General features: G+C 42.8%; 1 protein-coding gene across 3 annotated transcripts in view; it reads right to left on the reverse strand.

Annotated features, from left to right (window-relative positions):
- The window catches only part of DIP2B (DIP2 acetate--CoA ligase B (putative)), a 61,486-nt gene that overhangs the window by 20,268 nt on the left and 24,919 nt on the right, over window positions 1–16,299 (reverse strand). Inside the window, exons 2-11 of one of the 3 annotated variants that reach the window (XM_085212425.1) lie at window positions 13,793–13,864; window positions 8,028–8,168; window positions 7,463–7,588; window positions 6,034–6,246; window positions 3,618–3,761; window positions 2,753–2,872; window positions 1,979–2,176; window positions 1,659–1,750; window positions 1,043–1,135; window positions 275–398 (exon numbers count right to left, since the gene is read on the reverse strand). In XM_085212425.1, coding sequence (XP_085068551.1) covers window positions 275–398; window positions 1,043–1,135; window positions 1,659–1,750; window positions 1,979–2,176; window positions 2,753–2,872; window positions 3,618–3,761; window positions 6,034–6,246; window positions 7,463–7,588; window positions 8,028–8,168; window positions 13,793–13,864 — 1,323 coding nt within the window. Of the gene's footprint in view, window positions 1–274; window positions 399–1,024; window positions 1,136–1,658; window positions 1,751–1,978; window positions 2,177–2,752; window positions 2,873–3,617; window positions 3,762–6,033; window positions 6,247–7,462; window positions 7,589–8,027; window positions 8,169–13,792; window positions 13,865–16,299 lie in introns of all 3 variants that reach the window. The other 2 variants (XM_085212424.1, XM_085212427.1) reach the window with 2 other exon arrangements.

Here is a 16,299-nt window from a genome sequence, read left to right on the forward strand (position 1 = left end):
TTAATAAAACTGTTTTTGAATCTGCCAAACGTCACTGAAGGGATACGAGGACAAACCATCACTTGCACTCCCAGATCAACACAGTCGTTCTGTGATGTTAGATACATCAAATCAATCTGTGCCATACACACAAAGCCCACAACATTAAGAGATGCTGTTGGGAAAGTTGTTCACCTTAAGCCCTGAAAAATGCATTCAGACTTCTGACAACTAATTTCAAACAGTTCTGCTCCGGCAAAAGTACAATCAAAAGTGACTACATAACCGATCTCACCTTTAAACTGAACAATTTCTCCATTTTGGGTTTTTGGAAGCCCTTTCAGACAGACTTCAGTGGTGAGGGCCAAAGCAATACCACAGCTTCCCAGAAGAAAACCAATCTGCTGACCACCAGCATCCTGAGGAAAGAGAAGAAGAGGGGGAAGAGTCACTCCTGTTCAAAGATGACATTAGTCAGCTTTTCCCTTACCAAATTCTAAAGACTGGTAATGCTCTGGAAATTTGCCGTTATTCTTGGTTTCCTCTTACTAAATTCTTTACTTTTAGACAGTTTCTGATATAAAGTAATATGGCAACATAGTAAAAGTTCTGGTAAGGGTAAAGAAAATGCTTTTGTTGAGTATTTACAAAATACTTCACATCTTCAACCTCCAACAAAAATAAAAAAACTGGCAGATGTGAAGCATGGCTTGAAACGAGACCCCATCACATCAGTCAGAAGGCAGATACACAATATTATCTGTACCAAAGGAATTTTTTGCAATAACAGTAGGCAATGCTACTGTTGTCCAAACTACAGCATTGAGGTAAATGGACCATTTGCAGCTGCTCAGCACAGCTATCTGGTCAATATATTTTTCCATGTTTTTAAACTCCTACTGCATGTTCATGACGGTCTCGCACGTTGTGTTAATAGCAGCTGAGGCAGCTGCTTTGTGCTGTGAAATGCTTTCAGAGGTTGGTGGTCTGACTTGGTTTTCATCCCACATCTGCCTATTACTCCTCTAAGTTCCATCAACGTTACCTTTCTGGTAAGAGGTACCTCTATAGGCACTGGTATCACTTCTGCTAGGAGACAGCCGTAAAATGCCACCATGAACATGACTGGGTCATTGTTTGGATACACAAGGGCTACCTGCAATTCACAGAAATGTTTTGTTAATTGAAATATGAAGAAAAAAAAATACAGAGTTCAGATCTGTAGTGACTAAAAGTCAGAAGACTTTGTTAGTTTTTATTCTAAGAAAGCAATTTTCACGGGACTTCTTCAAGCACTGTTCCACATATCTGTACTTACTCATGCACTTACTCCTCAAGCAATCAATCAGCATTCCCATATTCCACACACATATGAAGATGCACACAGTCAAAACAGAGTTCTAAAACTCTCTAAGTCAAAACAGAGTTCTAAAACTCTGTATTTCTCCCAGCTGCAATGCCCTCCCTTACATGTCCTGCAAGGTCCAGAGCCAAAAAGTTGCTTCAGGAAGAGCCAGGAGGACTGAAAAGTCACAAAAGCATCTTTCCCCAGCAGCCTGTTCCTGGGATAAGTGCCTTGCTGTTAGGTGAACAAGATTTTAGTGTCTGTTGTAAGTTACAGGCCCCCAAAACCCTCTTTGTGCTTCACAGGGAAAACCAGACAGTCCCAAAATCATTACCCTGTCTCCAGGTTTTAACACAGGTTCATTTTTGGTCCCCAGTTTGTTAAGCAGCGTGTAGGCCAGCTTGAGACTTCTGCTCCACAATTTGCCTAGAACACAAAGGAGAGAGACTCACTCAACTCTAAATCAATCCAGCATACAAGAAAATACTTCAATTCCTGACTGCTTTAACCATCCACAGTCACTTCCTCTGTTTCACTTACGCTGCAAAGCTCCACAAAACAGGAAAATATTTGCAACCAGACTAACACCAAGAATCCTGTGTTCTATCTGCTTCTACGGAACAGTTCAGCAATGGAAGCCAGGGCTCAACTCACCGTAGGTGAGGGTATAAACTGGTTTCCCTGTAACATCCAGTGCTGTCAGACAGGGGCATTTAGCTTGTGTGGTTCCCCAGCGCTGCAGTGCTGCTTCTAAGGCAGGGGGCCAGTTACAAACAACTCCGAGTGGTTCTCCTTTCACAGGCGTCATCTGGCGTCCTTCTGGCTTGGGCTGATTTGGGTCAGGCTGTGGAACTGAAGGAAATTCAACAATGTTTCCAATACACCTTGCACTATTTGTTCTGGAGCAGTTAAATCCACAAGACACGTTGAGAACAAACGCCTTTTCATTATAGCTTTTAGGTTTAACCACCCCGTGACACTTCAGTCTCTAGGAAGTCCTGCACAAACCAAAATACATCTGCCTTCTCCTAAAGTGCTATTAAAAAGTATTCAGTACAATAGTGAGGAAGGTAACACAGAACTGGATAAAAGAAAAGCTTAGAAAATAAGGTCGTAATGAAATAACCAGCAAAGAGAATTAATTTTGGAAATCTAAGTGAAGAAGCCTAAGCAGAGGAAGAGTTTTTAAGGATTTAACTAGTTTTTGTTAGTACATTTAGTTATTGTAAGAAGTCAGCATGGAGGAGGCCCCACAAAACTCAGCAGCATAGAGTGTTATTTCATTTTTTCTTTTAATCAGACCCTTCACGAACATACTGCCAGCTGCAAATAGCAAATCCATCTGAGTCAACATCAAAAACAAAAGCATAAATAAATACAGGACTGTGTGCATCAAAAATGATTCACAAAAACATAGAGTGCTATTACCTTCCACAATTTCTTCAAAGTCGTCCACAAAGAATTCTTTCAGAGGTGGCCTCTTAGGCCTTTTCAAGGTGTTCAACAACTGCTGAATCTTTGTGGAGACTCTGCTACTCACAGGAACACCTGAAGGGAAAGAATTTGTCTAATAAAAGTGTGCATCACCTCTATAAATGTACATGACCTACCTTCCTCCACTGCAGGATACTTCTCTTGATGTGTCCACTCATTCAACTATTGTTCCATTATTAAAAGTTGTGCCAAGCAGGATGACATTAATAAGTGTAATATCTATTATAATTAACCCAGTGGTGAGGAAATGCTAGGAATAAAAACTCATTTTTAAGGCGTTTTTACTCCATTCTGAAGTCTGATCTCCCTGATTTCCTCTGACAAACTGCACTCAATGTAAATCATTGGCTACAGACCTGCACTGCACACAGTACTGATCAACTGCAGTGGAAGAATCGCCAGCAGAGGGGGGGTACAGAGGGGAGACATTAATGCCACCCCTCCACACAAAGGTTTATGCCAAACAGCTTACACTGAGTATTATCAGCACCATGAGATCTTAATTAGAGCTAAAAGTTACATGCTTTCATTCATCTTACCTGTGATTCTCAGGACTCCAGGACAATAACTTTAGCTAACAGTTTACCCGTGCATTTCTACTGCTTTCTAGAAAAAAAGTCTGCTATTTCTGCTATAATCTTCTCCAGTTCAGTTCAAGTAGGTGACCACTATAGCACGTAAGCATTTCCAACTTGTGAAATGCTTAAAGGGGACAAATGTAATCACGTGTTTTGTTCTCCCAACCCAAGTCCTTCCTTAAGGCCACTCTGACATCTGTGTGCTCTGAAAGGTTCCATACCATCGGCAGTGTCCATCAGACTGGACCGATTGGATCCCTTGTGCATGCCCTTCACGATCCCTGAAGGAGGAAGGTCAATTGCTGCTGGGCGCGTGGAGGAAGAGGAGGTAGTTGCTGTGACATCTGGGGGAACTGAGAAATTTTCTAAAAATTAAAAAAAAAAAAAAAGGAGATAATTGAGGTGACAATTAACATATACCTCTTATTATCAGATGGAAAAAGCAAAGCATTAATTACCTGTTACCAACCAGTCTAAAAATAATTCAATGGGTTGCATTTATAAGGTCTCTTAATAACGCTAAACATGTTGCTTCCTAAATATTAAGCAACTCTGGGAAGCATATGTTATCTATTCCAGAAAACAAAGGCACAAGATGAGTGGCTTTATCCACGTCAGGAAAGCTGTTTGGTAAAATATTTAGATAATTTGTTTTTGGTCACAAGTCTTCAAAATCAAGTTTATCTCTTGACATTCAGTACTGTTCAAAAAAAAAAAGTCTGAAATCCAAGTGATGTCTGAAATATTCAGAACCCCAAAACAAAAACCTGCATCACCTGTACTGTAATCTCTCTTGCTAGAACTCTACTATGTAATTTTTGTTTGGGCCAGTAAAGCTCTCTAAAACCAAACAAGCAGGAGTCTGTTGACTACAGAACATCAAACAACCACACCAGGCTTACACTTCTTCCAGCTCAGTGGCTGCACAGTGCAAGCCTGCGAGCTGTGAGCTGGGTCTGTCTTTTCCTTTAAGTTGCAAGACACTGTTCTGCTTTTCAGATGAGTTTGTAAGCTTCAAAACTGCAATAACTGCGTATTTCATACTCGTCAACTTCTTCAGTAAGCAGTTTTTGCTTACATGGGATTTCTTTATATTGTTGTATAGGCTCAATTATTATTATAATTTGTTGTATAGGCTCAATTATCTGATAGGGCACAAATGTTCTAGCTTAACAGAAGTAGCAACTGTTGCTTCTGAAGGTGAATAAAAACAAATCTTGAAACTGCACATGAGCTTACAAAGCTACAGTCTGAAGGAATTCAGCAAGGTTTCTGCAACTGATTCTCTCTGCTCCTCTCTCTAAGAAAGAACTGCATACCTTTGGAGATATGGTGGCAAGGAATATTTCTCGTGCGCTGAACTTCTAAGCTCACTGGGCAGGATTCAGATTTTATACAACTTCAAATATTTGCAGGGCTTTTTATCTTTCTCTCCACAGAGCTGCACCAAGTTGTGTATACCAGAATTCCCATTCTTTTGAATTAGGTGTTACTATGAGATGAATGTGGCATCAATGCAGCAAAAAATCCCAATGCTATCCTGCATAAACTTCTAATTACATCAGACAGCAGTTATTCTATAGATAAAAAGCTAGATTACCTTAATTCATCACAGAAGTTAATGCAGCTTTCTGCATTCCCCAACTAAGAAGAACCTCTTTGCTTCATAAACAGATTCACTACTTTGACTACATTTTACAGGCAACTCCCCCAGTCTGCCATTTCAGAAGACAACTTGCATTGCAGCAAAGAAACAAACAAATGAAAAATAACACAGGGGAAACAAAAGAGAAACAAAAATACCAGCACTTCTAGGCACTGCTTGCCCCAAACCAGTTAAGCAAAAGCAGAGAGCACACAACAAACAGACATTTCCTAAGATGCAGTAGTATCCTTAACAGCAGATAAAAAAGAAACATACACAGAGCAAAAAACAAACTGCAATTTCATACAGAAGCATCAGCAGCAAGGAGCACCTCAGAGCCTCAAAAAACTGAGCCTGGGGTATCCAGATCCGTAGGTTTTTGCTCCATCTTCTCCATACCACGACGCTGATTATTTCTCAGACTAGTCAGGAAAGATCTACGCTACACCTTCACTTCACTGCAGCCATTTTCTCTGAATGACATGCTCAGCTGTTCTCCTATTTGGCTGCTCTGTTGTTTGTGGGGGTTCTTTTTCTGTTTGTTTGTTTTTCTTCTGATACAACACAAACAATAAACCATTCGGTGAATGTTAAAATATAGCATTCCCTCCACTCAGTAGGCAAAGACACTGCCCATGTCCTGTGATCAGATGTCAAATGCTACTTGCACATGGCAGCTTTGTGCACGCAGTACCTTCAGCTAGCTGTAGACATAAGTGATGCTGTGTACAGAACCAAAGTCATGCCCACTGTCAGTGCCCTCATCACACCACAGAACCTCTCCTACTTCAGTAACCTCCTACTCCCCATTTCCCCTTTTTGCCACCAACCCAGTATTCTGAAACTCCTACAGAGGAAAAAAAGCTGTGATCCTATCAAGTTTCACCAGAACTGAACTCTTGTTCCAAATTTCCCTTACACAACGGACAACTCCAGCTTTATACATACAGTCTGAACTTGAAGCAATTTTTCTGTTCGTACCCATCTCCTACCTATTCGAGTATTGGCAAATACATCAGCTAGTGACCCACTGGTCCCTTTGCCTTCTCCATGGGAAAGTGTAGAGGATGCTGATGAAGATGTGGATGACCCCTGAATAGATCGGTTGATCCAAGACTCAGCATTCTGTAAGCTCTGATGCAATGCAGCAGAAAGAGCAGCTTGACGCCTTAGTGACCCCTCATCCTCGGATGCGGAAGACGTGTCTGTGTGGAAGCAGAAAAGAAACTCCAGCTGCTTAGGGAAAAGCACATTGCACTGAACATGCTCTCCTTGCAAGTCACATATCAATGGCACAGGCACATAATATGAAGATCTTTTTCCACAGGCTGTGTCAAAAAATGTTAAATAGGCCAAAACAAAGTTAAAGCAGCAGACATATCCAGTGTGAATACATTTACTCCTGGTGTTTTGCCCCTGTTTACTGCATGTAAAAGACACAACACAGGCAAGTATCCTTCTTGTGGGTTCTCCGTGTTTTATTCTGTCTCATTACTTTTCCATTCATGTTCTGTTATCAGATGCTGCCTTGCCTAACCCTGGTAATTCTGAAATGGAAAGTGAGGGCTCAGTCTCTCTGTCAAAAGTGAAAATTCACGCAACAAAGCAGAATGCAGGCACTGGGAAACAAATGTGCCAAGGCCACATGCAGAAAACGCTTTTGTCTGGTATTCTAAATGGGTCCCTTTCAATGGCAGAAAACAAAACAAAACAAAAAGGGGGAGGGGGAAAAAAAAAACCACAAAAGGAACCACATCCTGCATTTCATGCAAACAGATACCTTGTTGTCCTAAAGCTGCAAAATAATAATCTACCATGAATAAAACACTCATTACTTGACACATTAAGCTGGCCAGTGCTATGCACAAACACTTACCTGTTCTTCACAGTGATTATCTGCTGGAGGAAAAGACTGATCCCAGCTGACGCTAAGTGAATGCTAACCTTTATTTGTGTGGTGTCCACAGCTCAGAATTTGCTGCTGTACAGAACAAACTAGTATAAAGCTGAGACCTGGACAGACACCAGGAAAAGGCACCCGAAAGAAACAGAGATAAAAGGAGGTAAAAGAACAGTTATGAGTGAAGTGGACTAACAGTGCAGTTTCATGTGAATTCCTAATTATGAGGGCTTATGAAGTAAGTGTGGGGGAAGCAAAAGAAGCCTCAGTACAGAAGGCCTGCTCAGTTCCTGACAATTGATTCTTTAAAGCTCCCAGAAGAGGTCTCATTTTCTCTGTCCCAACAGCAGCTCCATGAAAACAGCTGCTCAAAGGTATCAAGAGCCCTACAGGAGTAGCAGCTACCCACACACCAGCAGAAGATCTTGTATATTTTGAAAACTGCAACCTCTTAATTTTGGAAACTGTTACAAACGCATACCTTAACATCCACACAGACAGTCACACTGTGAGAACCTAACCTGGAGGAGTGCAGGCATCAGCTGGAGACTGAACAAAAGTAGATCGCCTTTTTGTGGGCATGGGGAGGGCCATTTTCTGCTCTTTGTGCTTTGCCAGTGCTGCTTGAACTGCTTCCGTGTGGATATCTGCAAAATGGAAGTTAATGTGCTCAATTCTGCAACAATAGAGGAGAAAAAACACACAAGGCTTACATATGCTCAACTACTGCTTGCCTTCTACACGCATGCAACCCCCACTTTACTGCACCTTCCCGAACAACTAAATATTGCCATCTCATGAGAAGCCTTCCTAGAGTTGATCACCAACAAATTATTATCAGCCACTTCACCAAACCTGGTTACCAACAGACATGGTTAAAATTGGCTTTTCATTCTGCGAAAATCTGGTATTGAAGAGCTGCATTCAAGCCAGAAAAATCAAGAAGGCAAAGAATTATCTGGTATCTTCTACTCTGCATTCAGCTGCTACAGTCCCACAAGTTTGATGTTCCTTCACAGAGAGCCAAGGTAGGGATTTTGGTCAGGGGACCATCAAGAACCCCCGGTGATGGGGATCTGCCCTTACCAGATCGGTAGCGTTCATCTCTGGCTCCCCCTGAGCGGGCTCGGTGAAATTTGGATGATGATGAGGAGGGAGCTGGGGCTGGAGCTGCAGATGGAGTGGGTGTCTGAGTTCTGGATTCCTTCTGTAGAGCTGGATCAACCCCTGGGAAGACAGTTCAGAATTAGCAGTGTGATTGGTGGTGCAGTTACAGATGCAAGTTTTTAGAGATCATACTCGTTTACAACACTTTTAGGCACTGCTGTTAAGGGCACGGCGAGGAAAGGGCTCTGACTGATCACATCACAAGTTAAGCCTCAGTTGCAAAAATACATAGAAAAATCTGTTCAGAAGCTGTTTGATACCCAGCACCACACTGATCAGTGCGCCTTACTGACAGGAAAACCAGTAATGCACCAGCAGTGGCAAGAGCCTTTGGTGCTCACATAACCAAACCAGTGCTCGGGCAACTTCCATGTGCCAAGAAGTGAGTGGCTTTAGCACCACAAAAAAAGGTTGTTTTTCCCATGAATACAGTGAATCTGATAAGAAATTACTGCTTTACATAATTCACCAAGGCACGTCAGCAATGGTTGCTACTGAATTTTAATTTTAGAATCCATGCCTCAGTGGGAATTTCTTGAAGATTAAAACCAAAGGTCACAGAGCTGCAATTACCCTGAGGTTGTCACCTGAAGTCACGCAAGAAAAGAGCAATTGTGTCACCTAAATATGCACTGCTTATGAATTCTCACAAACTACCGAACGATTAGAGAAATGAAGAGGAAACCACAAATGCTGGGTTCCAATTCCAGTTACACCACTTTCTTAGTGTGTGGTTTTACGTAAACAACTTAAAGCAAGCATCTCCAGTTCAGGGTACTTAGAATACCAGCAAATCACACCCAACTTGCTGCAGAAACCTTCAGCCATCTCCTACACCTTCCAACATCCTAAAGAGCAGAATATTAATTTGTTACATTGAAAGCTGTTATTTTTTTCAGCATCATTCATCCAAAAGTTGAAGCAAGATCAGTAAGCCAAAGTTTTAAAATTGACAGCTTAATATATCCTGATCCTACATCCTAATTCATCAGACAGCCTCCTTATATTTTGCATAGCACCAAGCGTGTTAAATTTGCATAAGCACAGACTGCATGTGATCCAAATGAGGTCAATTATCTCTTTGAATGCCAAAGTGAGCTCATCTAGGATACAAGCAGCAGTAGAGAACTGCCCCCTGATTGGGCCATGCTTATCCTCATCATAAAGGAAAGTTTTATTTTGATCCAAAGACAACGCAACTTCACAGACAACAAAGAGAAGCGTCGCTCTTTCTGATATTTAAGCACTTACAAAGTTGAGTACCCACTAGATGTCAGCAGCACATTTGGCACTATTTGTAATAAAATACTGAATTCATATTCAGTTCTTTCTTCTAAGCCTTGCAGAACCACCTTATCCACTCTGCAGGGCACTGCCAGGCAAACACAACACTCCCTCTACGCTGGGACCGCATCTGTGAGTGAGCAACGCAGCACACCAAGTGCCTCGTCTGTACACCTTGAAGTGACTTAACAACACGTCCCAGGAGCCCAGTAGAGCATGTGAGCACACATCAGGAGCAGTGTGTACAGCTGCAAGATCACGTGTGCTTATAAGAAAGTGACACAGGTGAGCTGAGCCCTGCAGGTGAGGGGTGACGGCCCAGCGCTCCCTTCACAGCAATGCTGCCACAGCTGCAGCTTCTTCTGGCAACACAGCGAACTGCAGAGATGAGAGAAGAGGTTGGAGGTTTGTTTCTGAAGGATGTGATGGATTTTTAATTGATATTGGGTGTTTTTAGCAGAACTGGATGTTTTCTGATCCTGGCAGTTTGCTGAAGGTGGACAATAGGTGATTTTGGCAATTTTTATAATAAAAATATTTTCAGACTAAAAGAATCAGTAAAAGCACCACATATGATCAACAAGGAGAAACATTCACGTGAACAACAAGGGCAGAAGGGCTCGTTCATCTGACAAACTGCAGCAAACCTGTTATTCTACTGTTTTGCATACAGCTCTGCACAGAGCATTTGTATGGGATATTCCTTATACCACAGCTTTCCAAATAAAAACTGTGTAAATAACAAACACAAAGAGCTGAGGTTTGCAAACCCTGAGCAGCACTCCCAGAATCTTTCCTGCTCTCTCCCTGTGCTGAAAACTCATCATGCTGTGAAGATTTCAGAGACTGAGATGGATCTCAGCACTGCCCCGTGCGAGACATGATGGGAGAAATCGCATCTCCCATTGATTTAGTCCTGGAAATGATTTCAAAGATGGACAAATTGCTTTCTAAGAGCCAAGTGCTAAGCTTTATTTGTAACTGTGATAGCTCTCAGACCTCAGCAGGGATGATTCCTCATGTGTGGCAGCTGCAAGTCAGATCTTGTAAGAGGGTGAAACTCTTCCAATAGCACTAAGCTGCAGCGCGTGCGTGATGTACAGGTTTAGGCAAAGCTGTTCTATCACTGGTTATTACCATTCCACTTCAGCTCCTGTCTGAAATAATGCAGTGCTGAAAGAGGGGAAAAAAAAAAAAAAAAAGGAAAAAAGAGGAGGAAAAATGGAAAGCAGAGTTGTGTTGGGTTATGGGGACAGGACACGCATGGCAGCCCATGTGCAAAGCACAGCAGAAACACTTCATTTCCAAAGAAATTAAGGAGTAAAATAACAAAGCTGTAACGTTTCCACCTATCCATGAATAACAAAAATGAACAAAGGGACAAAATAGACATTAACTACAAAAATTCAGAGATCAAACTGTACCAGCTTTGAACGTTATCAGTTTCCCCAGTTTCCAACACCCTTCCCACAAAACACACCCAGCTGTGCTCAGCCCTCTGTTCAGCACACACTCCATATTCCCTTCCAAATGCAGTCATTTTAAATAGTTTTGTTTCTTTTTTGATGAGAATAGAAAAAGGGGCAAGACCACAGAACTTCAGAAGCTGAAAAGAAAGTGAGTCAGGGCTAATGAATATAATTTCCTTTACACATTAGCAGAGGAACAGAATTATCTTACATAGCAAGAAAACGTACTCTGCCAAAAGTCTCTGTGCAAGGGCTGCTAATTTTGGCACAAGGTATTCCTGCATCCGCACTGATTGAGCTAAAAAGCCCTAACTGCTTTTCCAGGTTTGCAGCAACTGATCCGGGCAGGAGCTGCTCCCCAAGGCAGAAATCTGCCTGCAGCCCACAGCAAAGGCTCCTTCCAAGGGGCACTGAGTTACTGTGCCACCTCCAGGTGCCAGAACAGTTCACCCAACAAGCATTTCACAAAGAAACTGCACTGCATTACGTCTTTTTTAGTTGTCACACAGCTGAGAGTTCCTCCAAAGCACCAGCTTTATTCCAGCAAAAGCAACACCTCCCTGCAGCCTTCCATTTAGCTACAGCTAAGCTCATTAAGAAAGACACTAACGACGAGGTGACGGCAGGGTGGCATTCGGGTTTTGGAGAAGGTTGGTCAGCAGCATGACGTGAAACAAGCAACACTGAGATCTGCTGCATTACTCACTATGCAGAACCTGGAGCACTGCTCAGAATTCCTCCTCCAAAGCCTTTCTATGCAGCAGCCGGCAGGAAGCAGGAGTAACAACGCAGGAATGGTATCTCCATCGCTTCAGTGCGTTCCACTTACAAAAATGGATGTTGCACCAGCAAAACACGTATCTTTAGGTAATCAACATTGTTGCCTTAACTCAAAAATAAAGAGGCAAGTTCCCAGAGGCAATGGGAATGAGCACAGGTTTAGCAATCAGAATCTCCCAAATTACAGTTCTGACAAGCCCTGGCATGTCACCCCACCTTCCTTCATCTCCTTTCACATCTACGAAATGGAGACAATACACGAGCTTTGAGAAGTGCAACGTGCTAAATGCCAGGAGTACATTTTTCTGTTGTTGTTGGGAGCTAAATTAATTTTCCGCTCGTTAAAGGGTGACCTGATTCTGTATCCCTCACGCATGACTTCAACGGCATTTTTACAACTGGAGATTCCCAGACACAGAGGCATCTGGCTACAGGATATATAAAGAGCTGAGGGCTGAGCCAGAGCAGCAGTCAAAATGCTATCTTAATTGGTGTCCTCCTATCAACCCGCGTCTCTTCCTAAACTTTGGCTCATTCTGCAGACTTGCAAAGCACGACAATTAAAATAGCAGGGCCACAGACAGTCTTGTCCTTTTTTTTTTTTTCTGAAACAAACCAAATGTGCACGAAGTGATGGGTGTGATGGGCACGTCCTGCAGGCAGATGAAAAATAGTTTGAAGAGCGTCAGCCTCCACTGGGCTCCATGAAAGCCAATCTGCCAAGAACGCACCTGAACATTGAAGAGGAGTTTGGATGGCTCAAGATCTGCTGGTGTACACACTGGACTGAGACTGCAAGACTTGCTTGACAAACACCAATTTACAAAGACCGTAAAGAGGGGTTTGTCACATGCATTAATTTTGGGTTTCCTTAAATAACAGAAACAGATTTGATACCGAAGTACTGATTGTGCACATTGAGACCTCAGAGATTCGTATCACATCCATGGTTCAGGGAGGAGTCTTCACTCAGGGTGCTGCCTGCAACAATCTGAAGGCTGAAAAACAACTTGTGCTTGCCTTGCTTCCTTCAGTCCGTCAGAATACACTGCTTTTGTACATAAGCACCCACTGTAGCAGCCAGTCTCACGCAGGAGATACAGCAACAGCTCTTGTTGAATATGCAAACAAAATGCAGCTGGGAAACACCAGGGATGGGGCAGCCCAGCAACCCAGACACCAGGTGGTTTGGAGCTGCAGAGTCCAGGTGCTACCACACAACAGCAGTAGAGCTGTTTTCTATTGCTCAAGCACTCGCCTGAACTGCTGCAATTTCCTCAGAAAACCCATACAAACTTTCCCCGGTGGAAGCAGTGCTGATTGTCAATAAATGCACTTTTAGCCTTTGCTTTTTTCTTTTCTTGGCAGTGGCTCAGTCTCAGTAAATTACAGTAAGTCCAGTCACGGCTGCCTATCATAGCCATTCACTCCCCACACTGCTAAGAGCCAGACGGATTAGTTTTGAATGGTTAAGCATATCAGAAGCACAATTATTTTGGGTAAGCAACCCCATAATAATTACTGGACATATTTTCAGCCTTGTCTTTAAGTTTAAAGCTATGTATCATTATCCTGCTGTGAGTCAGACCTATAGCTGAGGATCTCTGATCCAAAAGAAACAGATGTAAACAAAGTATGTGAACTCAGCAGTAAAATAAACCAACGCAAAACGAAAATGCTGATGTTTCTCTAACTGGAATTAAGATGGCTGAAAGAAAGGCACAATATGGACCAACTCTGCAGTCAATCTGTTTGTAAATTTTCAAGAATGATTTGTGAGGACCTCACACTTTATGACTGATTCAAAGCCCTGATTTCTCTGCTGACAAGGGAGCAGGAAGTGATTTATGCACAACAGAGGTAACAACAGGGTGCAGATGGCACCCCACAAAGCCCCAACAAACAGCGGAACCAGCAGGAATCCCTGGAGCTCTGGATGAACCAGGGAACTAAAGGCACTGCCCATGACTTCCTGGCAGCCATGCAAACTGCACAAGTGTAATTATTAGACAGCTAAGGAAACGCAAATCTAAACAGAATGGCTCAGAGGCGGACGATGAAACGTCAGGACTTCGCTCCACAGCCATTTCATGGATCCCTTTCATGTCTAGGCTATGCAAAAGCATTACAACAACCCCAAGAAGCACCTACCTTGTGTTTGAGGGACGTATGGAGCCAGGAGCTTTGCTCTCTTCTTCTCATAACCCTTTTGTGTGATGTCCCCTAAAATCAAGAAAAGAAAGATCACTTAAAACAAACAGAACGCTGAGGATGTGGTCGAGCTTCATTTGCTTTTCTTTTCAGTGATAGGAAGGTTTCACCTGAACATGTCAATGCATTTGCCAAAGGAAATCTGAAACCAAATCCATGTGAGTACATCATGATTTCAAAGTCTTTTATAATACAGTTCCCATAGTTTCCCTTGGGATCACAGATATACACAACACACTATTTAAATGCAATAATTTGAATCAGAACAGCTATCTAAATCAAATATCAAAGCCATGAAAACCTAAAAAGGAAAACTCGGAGTACATGAAAATACCGTGTGACCACAAAGCCAACTTGGCTATAGCTGTACAAAGCCATTCCCAAACAACAGGGCAAAGTGCACATTCAGAGCCTGGTCCTAAAGTAAAGAAACTGAGAAGTGCTTCTAGCAAATAAAAGTGAGCCCACTGCAGGAAGGAACATTCAGAGCACCTACAGAGTGAAGTAAGGGTGAACAGAGCCAACTTCAAGACTACTGCTCCGGAAGCACGTGGTGTGATGCAGAGAATCAGACTTATTTGCATTGGTTTGATATTCAGTGAAAGCAAGCTGCTGTTTGTTTTTTAACTTGTTGATAGCTGTAATTCCATCGTTTGCCTGCTAGCAGAATGATGCAGAAGATAGGAGCTTGAGCTCCACAGAAGCAAAAACTCTAGAAGTATTAGTAAACTTTTCCCTTTAAAAAAAAAAAAAAAAACACCCTAATCTGTCTGATCCTGGAGATGTACCATCTGGCTGCTGTCTTTTGTTTTAATTTCTCACATTACATCAGAACCACAAGAAAGAAGGAAACCTTGAAGGGATTAAAACAAAAAGCCCTGCAGCGTTTCAAGCCTTCTCTTAGCCTGACCCGCACTTATAACCTCATCTCTCTCAGGGCTCCAAGACTGGAAGTGATCAAATACACAGCAATAAGAAAACAGAGTTATTTGGTAGTCCTTACTCAAGCTGAAGTACAGCCCACATTCGTGTCACAGCAAGAAACAGTGATGGTGAGAAGCAGGCTGCTTTGCCATGAGCCTGATTAGCACAGGGCTGCAGAGAATTAGGCGCTGATCAGCAATGGCTGCTGCTCCTCAGCTCAGCTCAGCTGGACATGGAGGGTCACATCAGAAAGGTTTAGGCTGAAAGCCCCCCAGCACGGCTGATGGAGCACAGCTCAGTGGCCGTTCTGGTTATAAAGGTGATTCTGCAGTACTGAAACGCTTGAAGAGGGAACGGAGTGAGCTCCTTTTCCTGGACAGTCAGATCTCCATCATTCAACACCTACAGCAAGGGCTGAAGTGGATAAAGGCACTGCTTGGCAGAGGGTGTGCACTTGCACACGCAACTTTATCTCACTTCTCTTTTACTGAGCTTGAGTCAGGCCCCAACAAGTCCAAGCTAATCCAGCAATAGAAAATTAGAATGTCCACGAAGCACTGAAATGCCAAGCAAAGCATTAATTTTAATGCTTGATTGCAATGTACAGCTCAGTCCAATTAATCCAGCTCATAAGAAAGGTATGCTGCTCGTGTTAGAAAACTGCACCTTCAGAAAAGCCTCACAGAGAGCATGCACCAGAGGGGTAATACTTCCACTGAGCACATAAGCTGGATCTACAAACTGATCCGTGCTTTGCTTCTCCGTTCTGGGAGCAATTCCAATTCCCTGCACCGTCTCCTTTGGGTGGCCAACACCACGTCAGGAAAAACAAACCTGCATGGGAAGGGGAGGGACTTCCCTTGGAAGCCAACCCACAGATCTGTTTGTAGTCTGTTATTTTGCGATTAATTTCTCCCCAACACTTAATTGGACTCTTGACATTGGTGGTTACACGGTGTATGTAATGAAACGTCTGCCACAGAAAGCTGTTGGAATTACTCAGGAATACCAGGGCACTGCAAACAGATCCCAGTGCTCTGTTTAAGCACTCACAGCATCACATTCTGTTTTACATACTGGGCAGCAAAGAATTCTTTCCAGTCGCTTCTTCCATGCTAATATCCCACCAGCAAAACAAACCCATCATCACAGGAATGCAAGCCCTACGGGTCACAGATCTGCACTTGGAAATTTGAAATGGAGGTGAAATACTACTGAAGAACACAAGGAAACCCAGGTCAAAACATTATGTGCAACCTTAACTACCACGTGATCACTATTGCTTGAAAGGATTCTCAGGGCATGAACCAATAGAGAAAAAATTCTTTGCTATTTGGCAAGAGCAGGAAAGCTGCAAGGAGTCAAACCCAAGCGAAATCAAGATGAGAAATTCCTGGGACTTCCCTGCAGCGTCGCAGCTCTGCTCTGCTGAACTTCCACATACAGCCTGTAAACAAACGCAGAAACAAACACACAAACCACCAGCAGGACACAGGCAGCAAGACTCAGGAAAAATAAGGTTG

This window comes from Meleagris gallopavo, chromosome 31, assembly GCF_905368555.1.
Source record: "Meleagris gallopavo chromosome 31, MGAL_WU_HG_1.1, whole genome shotgun sequence".
Classification (NCBI taxonomy): domain Eukaryota; kingdom Metazoa; phylum Chordata; class Aves; order Galliformes; family Phasianidae; genus Meleagris; species Meleagris gallopavo.